Source organism: Salvelinus fontinalis, chromosome 18 (genome assembly GCF_029448725.1).
Source record: "Salvelinus fontinalis isolate EN_2023a chromosome 18, ASM2944872v1, whole genome shotgun sequence".
NCBI lineage: Eukaryota > Metazoa > Chordata > Actinopteri > Salmoniformes > Salmonidae > Salvelinus > Salvelinus fontinalis.
In genome coordinates, this window is record NC_074682.1 from 57,427,260 (window position 1) to 57,439,574 (window position 12,315).

General features: G+C 46.7%; 1 protein-coding gene across 1 annotated transcript in view; it reads right to left on the reverse strand.

The window, feature by feature from the left end:
• Nucleotides 1–12,315, reverse strand: part of LOC129815785 (arf-GAP with coiled-coil, ANK repeat and PH domain-containing protein 3-like) — a 110,026-nt gene that overhangs the window by 70,199 nt on the left and 27,512 nt on the right. Inside the window, exon 4 of the mRNA XM_055869905.1 lies at nt 6,680–6,738. Within this exon, the coding sequence (XP_055725880.1) occupies nt 6,680–6,738 (59 nt within the window). The remainder of the gene's footprint in view (nt 1–6,679; nt 6,739–12,315) is intronic.

Here is a 12,315-nt window from a genome sequence, read left to right on the forward strand (position 1 = left end):
CTACAGGGGGAGGGGAGAGTGACTTACACGTCTCCCTACAGGGGGAAGAGAGAAAGAGAGTGACTTACACATCTCCCTACAGGGGAAGGAGAGAAAGAGAGTGACTTACACATCTCCCTATAGGGGAAGGAGAGAAAGAGAGTGACTTACACATCTCCCTACAGGGGGAGGAGAGAAAGAGAGTGATTTACACATCTCCCTATAGGGGAAGGAGAGAAAGAGAGTGATTTACACATCTCCCTACAAGGGGAGGAGAGAGAGAGTGACTTATACATCTCCCTACAGGGGGAGGAGAGAGAGAGTGACTTATACATCTCCCTACAGGGGAAGGAGAGAAAGCGAGTGACTTACACATCTCCCTACAGGGGGAGGAGAGAGAGAGAGAGAGTGACTTACACATCTCCCTACAGGGGAAGGAGAGAAAGAGAGTGACTTACACATCTCCCTATAGGGGGAGGAGAGAGAGCGTGACTTATACATCTCCCTACAGGGGGAGGAGAGAGAGAGAGCGACTTACACATCTCCCTATAGGGGGAGGAGAGAGAGCGTGACTTATACATCTCCCTACAGGGGGAGGAGAGAAAGAGAGTGACTTACACATCTCCCTATAGGGGGAGGAGAGAGAGAGTGACTTATACATCTCCCTACAGGGGGAGGAGAGAGTGACTTACACATCTCCCTACAGGGGAAGGAGAGAGAGAGAGTGACTTACACATCTCCCTACATGGGGAGGAGAGAGAGAGAGTGACTTACACCTCTCCCTAAAGGGGGAGGATTGAGAGTGACTTACACGTCTCCCTACAGGGGAAGGAGAGAGAGAGAGTGACTTACACATCTCCCTACATGGGGAGGAGAGAGAGAGAGTGACTTACACGTCTCCCTACAGGGGGAGGAGAGAGAGAGTGACTTATACGTCTCCCTACAGGGGGAGGAGAGAGTGACTTACACATCTCCCTACAGGGGGAGGAGAGAGAGTGACTTATACATCTCCCTACAGGGGGAGGGGAGAGTGACTTACACGTCTCCCTACAGGGGGAAGAGAGAAAGAGAGTGACTTACACATCTCCCTACAGGGGAAGGAGAGAAAGAGAGTGACTTACACATCTCCCAATAGGGGAAGGAGAGAAAGAGAGTGACTTACACATCTCCCTACAGGGGGAGGAGAGAGAAAGTGACTTACACATCTCCCTACATGGGGAGGAGAGAGAGAGAGAGTGACTTACACGTCTCCCTACAGGGGGAGGAGAGAGAGAGTGACTTACACATCTCCCTACAGGGGGAGGAGAGTGAGAGTGACTTATACATCTCCCTACAGGGGGAGGAGAGAGAGAGTGACTTACACATCTCCCTACATGGGGAGGAGAGAGCGAGTGACTAATACATCTCCCTACAGGGGGAGGAGAGAGACATACACATCTCCCTACAGGGGGAGGAGAGAGAGAGTGACTTATACGTCTCCCTACAGGGGGAGGAGAGAAAGCGAGTGACTTACACATCTCCCTACAGGGGGAGGGGAGAGTGACTTACACGTCTCCCTACACGGGTAAGAGAGAAAGAGAGTGACTTACACATTTCCCTACAGGGGAAAGAGAGAAAGAGAGTGACTTACACATCTCCCTATAGGGGAAGGAGAGAAAGGGACTGACTTACACATCTCCCTACAGGGGGAGGAGAGAGAGAGTGACTTATACATCTCCCTACAGGGGGAGGAGAGAAAGAGAGTGACTTACACATCTCCCTACAGGGGGAGGAGAGAGTGACTTACACGTCTCCCTACAGGGGAAGGAGAGAATGAGAGTGACTTACACATCTCCCTACAGGGGGAGGACAGAGAGAGTGACTTATACATCTCCCTACAGGGGAAGGAGAGAAAGAGAGTGACTTACACATCTCCCTATAGGGGGAGGAGAGAGAGCGTGACTTATACATCTCCCTACAGGGGGAGGAGAGAGAGTGTCTTACACACGTCCCTATAGGGGGAGGAGAAAGAGAGTGACTTACACATCTCCCTACAGGGGGAGGAGAGAGAGAGTGACTTATACATCTCCCTACAGGGGAAGGAGGGAGAGAGAGAGTGACTTACACGTCTCCCTACAGGGGGAGGATTGAGAGTGACTTACACATCTCCCTACAGGGGAAGGAGAGAGAGAGAGTGACTTACACATCTCCCTACATGGGGAGGAGAGAGAGAGAGAGTGACTTACACGTCTCCCTACAGGGGGAGGAGAGAGAGAGTGACTTATACGTCTCCCTACAGGGGGAGGAGAGAGTGACTTACACATCTCCCTACAGGGGGAGGAGAGAGAGAGTGACTTATACATCTCCCTACAGGGGGAAGAGAGAAAGAGTTACTTACACATCTCCCTACAGGGGGAGGAGAGAGAGAGTGACTTACACGTCTCCCTACAGAGGGAAGAGAGAAAGAGTGACTTACACATCTCCCTACAGGGGAAGGAGAGAAAGAGAGTGACTTACACATCTCCCTGTAGGGGAAGGAGAGAAAGAGAGTGATTTACACATCTCCCTACAGGGGGAGGAGAGAAAGAGAGTGATTTACACATCTCCCTATAGGGGAAGGAGAGAAAGAGAGTGACTTACACATCTCCCTACAGGGGGAGGAGAGAGAGAGTAACTTATACGTCTCCCTACAGGGGGAGGAGAGAAAGCGAGTGACTTACACATCTCCCTACAGGGGGAGGGGAGAGTGACTTACACGTCTCCCTACAGGGGGAAGAGAGAAAGAGAGTGACTTACACATCTCCCTACAAGGGAAGGAGAGAAAGAGAGTGACTTACACATCTCCCTGTAGGTGAAGGAGAGAAAGAGAGTGATTTACACATCTCCCTACAGGGGGAGGAGAGAAAGAGAGTGATTTACACATCTCCCTATAGGGGAAGGAGAGAAAGAGATTGACTTACACATCTCCCTACAGGGGGAGGAGAGAGAGAGTGATTTACACATCTCCCTGTAGTGGAAGGAGAGAAAGAGAGTGACTTACACATCTCCCTACAGGGGGAGGAGAGAAAGAGAGTGATTTACACATCTCCCTACAGGGGGAGGAGAGAAAGAGAGTGACTTACACATCTCCCTACAGGGGGAGGAGAGAAAGAGAGTGATTTACACATCTCCCTATAGGGGAAGGAGAGAAAGAGAGTGACTTACACATTTCCCTACAGGGGGAGGAGAGAGAGAGTGATTTACACATCTCCCTACAGGGGGAGAAGAGAAAAAGAGTGACTTACACATCTCCCTACAGGGGGAGGAGAGAAAGAGAGTGACTTACACATCTCCCTACAGGGGGAGGAGAGAAAGAGAGTGACTTACACATCTCCCTACAGGGGGAGGAGAGAAAGAGAGTGACTTACACATCTCCCTACAGGGGAAGGAGAGAAAGAGAGTGACTTACACATCTCCCTATAGGGGGAGGAGAGAGTGACTTACACATCTCCCTACAGGGGGAGGAGAGAGAGTGTCTTACACACGTCCCTACAGGGGGAGGAGAGAGAGAGAGAGTGACTTACACGTCTCCCTACAGGGGGAGGATTGAGAGTGACTTACACATCTCCCTACAGGGGAAGGAGAGAGAGAGAGTGACTTACACATCTCCCTACATGGGGAGGAGAGAGAGAGAGAGTGACTTACACATCTCCCTATAGGGGGAGGAGAGAGTGACTTACACATCTCCCTACAGGGGAAGGAGGGAGAGAGAGAGTGTCTTACACGTCTCCCTACAGGGGGAGGATTGAGAGTGACTTACACATCTCCCTACAGGGGAAGGAGAGAGAGAGAGTGACTTACACATCTCCCTACATGGGGAGGAGAGAGAGAGAGAGTGACTTACACGTCTCCCTACAGGGGGAGGAGATAATGAGAGTGACTTATACATCTCCCTACAGGGGGAGGACAGAGAGAGTGACTTATACATCTCCCTACAGGGGGAGGAGAGAAAGAGAGTGACTTACACATCTCCCTACAGGGGGAGGAGAGAGAGAGTGACTTATACATCTCCCTACAGGGGAAGGAGAGAAAGCGAGTGACTTACACATCTCCCTACAGGGGGAGGAGAGAGAGAGAGTGACTTACACATCTCCCTACAGGGGAAGGAGAGAAAGAGAGTGACTTACACATCTCCCTATAGGGGGAGGAGAGAGAGCGTGACTTATACATCTCCCTACAGGGGGAGGAGAGAGAGTGTCTTACACACGTCCCTATAGGGGGAGGAGAAAGAGAGTGACTTACACATCTCCCTACAGGGGGAGGAGAGAGAGAGTGACTTATACATCTCCCTACAGGGGAAGGAGGGAGAGAGAGAGTGACTTACACGTCTCCCTACAGGGGGAGGATTGAGAGTGACTTACACATCTCCCTACAGGGGAAGGAGAGAGAGAGAGTGACTTACACATCTCCCTACATGGGGAGGAGAGAGAGAGAGAGTGACTTACACGTCTCCCTACAGGGGGAGGAGAGAGAGAGTGACTTATACGTCTCCCTACAGGGGGAGGAGAGAGTGACTTACACATCTCCCTACAGGGGGAGGAGAGAGAGAGTGACTTATACATCTCCCTACAGGGGGAAGAGAGAAAGAGTTACTTACACATCTCCCTACAGGGGGAGGAGAGAGAGAGTGACTTACACGTCTCCCTACAGGGGGAAGAGAGAAAGAGTGACTTACACATCTCCCTACAGGGGAAGGAGAGAAAGAGAGTGACTTACACATCTCCCTATAGGGGAAAGAGATAAATAGAGTGACTTACACATCTCCCTACAGGGGGAGGAGAGAGAGAGTAACTTATACGTCTCCCTACAGGGGGAGGAGAGAAAGCGAGTGACTTACACATCTCCCTACAGGGGGAGGGGAGAGTGACTTACACGTCTCCCTACAGGGGGAAGAGAGAAAGAGAGTGACTTACACATCTCCCTACAGAGGAAGGAGAGAAAGAGAGTGACTTACACATCTCCCTGTAGGGGAAGGAGAGAAAGAGAGTGATTTACACATCTCCCTACAGGGGGAGGAGAGAAAGAGAGTGATTTACACATCTCCCTATAGGGGAAGGAGAGAAAGAGAGTGACTTACACATCTCCCTACAGGGGGAGGAGAGAGAGAGTGATTTACACATCTCCCTGTAGGGGAAGGAGAGAAAGAGAGTGACTTACACATCTCCCTACAGGGGGAGGAGAGAAAGAGAGTGATTTACACATCTCCCTACAGGGGGAGGAGAGAAAGAGAGTGACTTACACATCTCCCTACAGGGGGAGGAGAGAAAGAGAGTGACTTACACATCTCCCTACAGGGGGAGGAGAGAAAGAGAGTGATTTACACATCTCCCTATAGGGGAAGGAGAGAAAGAGAGTGACTTACACATTTCCCTACAGGGGGAGGAGAGAGAGAGTGATTTACACATCTCCCTACAGGGGGAGAAGAGAAAGAGAGTGACTTACACATCTCCCTACAGGGGGAGGAGAGAAAGAGAGTGACTTACACATCTCCCTACAGGGGGAGGAGAGAAAGAGAGTGACTTACACATCTCCCTACAGGGGGAGGAGAGAAAGAGAGTGACTTACACATCTCCCTACAGGGGAAGGAGAGAAAGAGAGTGACTTACACATCTCCCTATATGGGGAGGAGAGAGTGACTTACACATCTCCCTACAGGGGGAGGAGAGAGAGTGTCTTACACACGTCCCTACAGGGGGAGGAGAGAGAGAGAGAGTGACTTACACGTCTCCCTACAGGGGGAGGATTGAGAGTGACTTACACATCTCCCTACAGGGGAAGGAGAGAGAGAGAGTGACTTACACATCTCCCTACATGGGGAGGAGAGAGAGAGAGAGTGACTTACACGTCTCCCTACAGGGGGAGGAGAGAGAGAGTGACTTATACATCTCCCTACAGGGGAAGGAGGGAGAGAGAGAGTGACTTACACGTCTCCCTACAGGGGGAGGATTGAGAGTGACTTACACATCTCCCTACAGGGGAAGGAGAGAGAGAGAGTGACTTACACATCTCCCTACATGGGGAGGAGAGAGAGAGAGAGTGACTTACACGTCTCCCTACAGGGGGAGGAGAGAGAGAGAGTGACTTACACATCTCCCTACAGGGAGATGTATACTATTGTAAAGTGGCTGTTCCACTGGATGTCATTAGGTGAATGCACCAATTTGTAAGTCGCTCTGGATAAGAGCGTCTGCTAAATGACTTAAATGTAAATGTAAATGTATAGAGATCGCACCGTTGTAACTGTCCCTTTAAGGCGTTTGTGAGCACACAGGGTAGCTTCATTGAGGACATGTCCTTTTTGGAACGAGTCACTGTTCTTCTTCTACTACTTCTATGAGTTGGTAAACCACCTGAAAAGGGTTGTATACTGCCACCTGGAGGGTGTTGTTGGAACAGGTATAAAGACACAGTTGGTTGATTTAGTGACACCTGTAGAGCTGGAAAGTTCCTTCATGAGTATAATTCATTGGCTGATCCCTTCTGATGACCTGGATGGAATTATGTGATCCTTCGTTAACCCATAGAAAGTCCCACCCTACTTCAAAATGGTGAAAGTCCTCACTGGTGATGTCCATGCTAAAATAGGCTTTTGGGTACTAGAGTCCTCTATACATCTCTATGGACTGAAATGAGAAAAGAAGAAGAGGCCTACTACACCAAAGGAGGAAGGGATGATACTCACTCTTTGATGAAGGTGTGGAGCTGCTGTTTGATTGACCTCTGGGCCTGGTCAAATAGGATCTGTAGAGAAAGAGACAGAGAGAGACAGACAGGGAGAGAGAGACATAGAGGGAGAGAGAGAGATAGATAGGGAGAGAGAGAGAGAGACAGAGAGGGAGAGAGACACAGGGAGAGACAGGGAGAGAGAGACACAGAGAGAGATAGAGACAGAGACAGAGACAGAGAGACGGGACAGAGACACAGAAAAAGAGAGAGACATGGAGAGAGAGACACGGAGAGAGAGACACGGAGAGAGAGAGACAGAGTCGGGGAGAGAGACAGAAAGAGAGAGAGAGAGACACAGTGAATACCAAACCACCGTCTCGCCCCCAACCAACTTTCTCGGAGGTCCCTCTGTTTACACGTGTTCTGACGTATCTCAGAGGGTGACTTCCAGAGAGTGGCGAGGGAGATCAATAAATCCATCAACTTCAGGACACACATGACTTCAATGATGCATGAAATTCAAATGAACAAATCCTCCCTGTCGTTTTACAAAATATAAACCTCAGTTAAACAGTTAAACATTTTCATTTGGGAGCTGTTTAATATTTTATGTGTCAAGTCTCGACATCAGGCATAAAGAAATGCCCGTATCATATAATTAGGCATGCCTCGGCCTCTCCGTTCTTTTGTGTGAAATTGCGGAAGAAAAAATTACGCCTTGCCTTATGGGATTCCACTTCGCTATGAAGCCGGAAGCATTGCAGGCTCAGTCGAAGTGTCTACCGGAGGGGATAATTATCCCATACAACCTCAATCATTTTCACTCCCTCAGCCTCGAGAACACTTGTTCAAATGGTGGAGTTGCGCGCTTGAACGCGCGAATGGAGGGCCGAGGGGCGAGCGGGTGATCTGAGATTCTGCCTGTGAGACAACTAATAGCTGAAATGGAAAAGGCTATCAAATACTGGTTTCAAAAATATAATGATGTTCAGGAGCTGTCTTCTAGACAGCTAGTTAATGATATTTAGGAGCTGTCTTCGAGACAGCTAGTTAATGATATTCAGGAGCTGTCTTAGAGATAGCTAGTTAATGATATTCAGGAGCTATCTTCGAGACAGCTAGGTAATGATATTCAGGAGCTGTCTTCTAGACAGCTAGTTAATGATATTTAGGAGCTGTCTTCGAGACAGCTAGTTAATGATATTCAGGAGCTGTCTTAGAGATAGCTAGTTAATGATATTTAGGAGCTGTCTTCGAGACAGCTAGTTTTTTTATTTTTTTTATTTTTTATCCCATTTTCTCCCCAATTTTCGTGGTATCCAATCGCTAGTAATTACTACCTTGTCTCATCGCTACAACTCCCGTACGGGCTCAGGAGAGACGAAGGTCGAAAGCCATGCGTCCTCCGAAGCACAACCCAACCAGCCGTACTGCTTCTTAACACAGCGCGCCTCCAACCCGGAAGCCAGCCGCACCAATGTGTCGGAGGAAACACTGTGTACCTGGCCCCCTTGGCTGGCGCACACTGCGCCCGGCCCGCCACAGGAGTCGCTGGAGCGCGATGAGACAAGGATATCCCTACCGGCCAAACCTTCCCTACCCCGGACGACGCTATGCCAATTGTGCGTCGCCCCACGGACCTCCCGGTCGCGGCCGGCTGCGACAGAGCCTGGGCGCGAACCCAGAGACTCTGGTGGCGCAGTTAGCACTGCGATGCAGTGCCCTAGACCACTGCGCCACCCGGGAGGACCGAGACAGCTAGTTAATGATATTCAGGAGCTGTCTCGAGACAGCTAGTTAATGATATTCAGGAGCTGTCTTAGAGACAGCTAGTTAATGATATTCAGGAGCTGTCTCGAGACAGCTAGTTAATGATATTCAGGAGCTGTCTTAGAGACAGCTAGTTAATGATATTCAGGAGCTATCTTCGAGACAGCTAGTTAATGATGTTCGTGGGGCTGTCTTCGAGACAGCTAGTTAATGATTTTCAGGAGCTGTCTTAGAGACAGCTAGTTAATGATATTCAGGAGCTGTCTTAGAGACAGCTAGTTAATGATATTCAGCAGCTGTCTTCGAGACAGCTAGTTAATGATGTTCGTGGGGCTGTCTTCGAGACAGCTAGTTAATGATATTCAGGAGCTGTCTTCGACACAGCTAGTTAATGATATTCAGGAGCTGTCTTTGAGACAGCTAGTTAATGATATTCAGGAGCTGTCTTCGACACAGCTAGTTAATGATATTCAGGAGCTGTCTTTGAGACAGCTAGTTAATGATATTCAGGAGCTGTCTTCGACACAGCTAGTTAATGATATTCAGGAGCTGTCTTCGAGACAGCTAGGTAATGATATTCAGGAGCTGTCTTAGAGACAGCTAGTTAAAGAGTAGGTGTTACAGCTGTCATCGTAGTTGACAGGTGACAGTAAAGTTACACTCCAATTGCCTCTCCTGTCAGAATCTGATTACTTCTAAATAACATTCCAGTAAAGTAATGAGACAGTCACCCCTGAGACCTTGGTGGAAGATTTCTAGAGGGGAAGAAAACGACAACATCTCTGATTTCATACTGAGAGCCCCTCAGCCTGGCACACTGACCGTGAAGCTTAAGGGCTATAGTGCCACAAACAAAGACAACTACCCACAACGAAAGGAGGGAAAAAGGGCTACCTAAGTATGGTTCCCAATCAGAGACAACGATAGACAGCTGTCCCTGATTGAGAACCATACCCGGCCAAAACATAGAAACACAAAATCATAGAAAACAAAACATAAAATGCCCACCCCAAATCACACCCTGACCAAACCAACTAGAGACATAAAAAGGCTCTCTAAGGTCAGGGTGTGACAGTAACAAGCCTCTCCTCAGAGGAGAGGAGAAACAACCCAGGAGAAGACCACTCCAAGCCTCTCCACAGACCACAACCCTGGAGAAGACCACTCCAAGCCTCTCCACAGACCACAACCCTGGAGAAGACCACTCCAAGCCTCTCCACAGACCACAACCCAGGAGAAGACCACTCCAAGCCTCTCCACAGACTACAACCCAGGAGAAGACCACTCCAAGCCTCTCCACAGACTACAACCCAGGAGAAGACCACTCCAAGCCTCTCCACAGACTACAACCCAGGAGAAGACCACTCCAAGCCTCTCCACAGACTAAAACCCAGGAGAAGACCACTCCAAGCCTCTCCACAGACTACAACCCAGGAGAAGACCACTCCAAGCCTCTCCACAGACCACAACCCAGGAGAAGACCACTCCAAGCCTCTCCACAGACTACAACCCAGGAGAAGACCACTCCAAGCCTCTCCACAGACTACAACCCAGGAGAAGACCACTCCAAGCCTCTCCACAGACCACAACCCAGGAGAAGACCACTCCAAGCCCTGATAGCAGCACCATCTCTCCAAGACTCTCCTCCAACATAAAATGGCTCAGACACAGAAATCCTTGACCTGCCTACAGGAGAAGAGAGGCAGTCAACAGCAGACAGAGGAGACTGCTAAGCTACCTGCCGCCCTATAACACATCCTAAAGAAATATTTAAAACATCCTTAAGTTTAAGTAGCTGGAACAACCTCTGACGTGAAAAGCACAAACCCTGCCTTTTTACATAATATTTATATTGCTCCTTCTTGACACACTACTTCACTTAACGCGGAAGCCGGCTGCACCAATGTGTTGGAGGAAACACCATTCAACTGGCGACCGAGGCCAGCGTGCATACGCCTAGCCCACCACAAGGAGTCGCTACAGCGCGATGGGACAAGGAAGTCCCGGCCGGCCAAACCCTCCCCTAACCCCTCCCTCCCCTAATCGATTAAACTATCCTCTATTAAACTACCCTCTATTAAACTACCCTCTATTAAACTACCCTCTATTAAACTACCCTCTATTAAACTACCCTCTATTAAACTACCCTCTATTAAACTATATTAAACTACCCTCTATTAAACTACCCTCTATTAAACTATATTAAACTACCCTCTATTAAACTACCCTCTATTAAACTACACTCTATTAAACTACCCTCTATTAAACTACCCTCTATTAAACTACCCTCTATTAAACTACCCTCTGTTAAACTACCCTCTATTAAACTACCCTCTATTAAACTACCCTCTATTAAACTACCCTCTATTAAACTACCCTCTATTAAACTATATTAAACTACCCTCTATTAGACTATATTAAACTACCCTCTATTAAACTATATTAAACTACCCTCTATTAGACTACCCTCCATTAAACTACCCTCTATTAAACTACCCTCATTTAAACTACCCTCTATTAAACTACCCTCTATTAAACTACCCTCTATTAAACTACCCTCTATTAAACTACCCTCTATTAAACTACCCTCTATTAAACTATATTAAACTACCCTCTATTAGACTACCCTCCATTAAACTACCCTCTATTAAACTACCCTCATTTAAACTACCCTCTATTAAACTACCCTCTATTAAACTATATTAAACTACCCTCTATTAGACTACCCTCTATTAAACTACCCTCTATTAAACTACCCTCTATTACACTACCCTCTTTTAAACTACCCTCTACCCTATATTAAACTACCCTCTATTAAACTACCCTCTACCCTGTATTAAACTACCCTCTATTAAACTACCCTCTATTAAACTACTCTCTATTAAACTACCCTCTATTAAACTACCCTCTATTAAACTACTCTCTATCACACTACCCTGTATTAAACTACCCTCGATTAAACTATCCTCTATTAAACTATCCTCTATTAAACTACCCTCTATTAAACTACCCTCTATTAAACTACCCTGTATTAAACTACCCTCTATTAAACTACCCTCTATTAAACTACCCTGTATTAAACTACCCTCTATTAAACTACCCTCTATTAAACTACCCTCTGTTAAACTACCCTCTATTAAACTACCCTCTATTAAACTATATTAAACTACCCTCTATTAAACTACCCTCTACCCTGTATTAAACTACCCTCTATTAAACTACCCTCTATTAAACTACTCTCTATCACACTACCCTCTATTAAACTACCCTCTATTAAACTACCCTCTATTAAACTATATTAAACTACCCTCTATTAAACTACTCTCTATTAAACTATATTAAACTACCCTCTATTAAACTACCCTCTATTAAACTATCCTCTATTAAACTATATTAAACTACCCTCTATTAAACTATATTAAACTATCCTCTATTAAACTATATTAAACTACCCTCTATTAAACTATATGAAACTACCCTCTATTAAACTATATTAAACTACCCTCTATTAAACTACCCTCTATTAAACTACCCCCTATTAAACTATATTAAACTACCCTCTATTAAACTATATTAAACTACCCTCTATTAAACTACTCTCTATTAAACTATATTAAAATACCATCTATTAAACTACCCTATATTAAACTACCCTATATTAAACTACCCTCTATTAAACTACCCTCTATTAAACTATATTAAACTATCCTCTATTAAACTACCCTCTATTAAACTACCCTCTATTAACCTACCCTCTATTAAACTACCCTCTATTAAACTATATTAAACTACCCTCTATTAAACTACCCTCTATTAAACTACCCTCTATTAAACTACCCTCTATTAAACTACCCTCTATTAAACTACCCTCTAATAAACTAC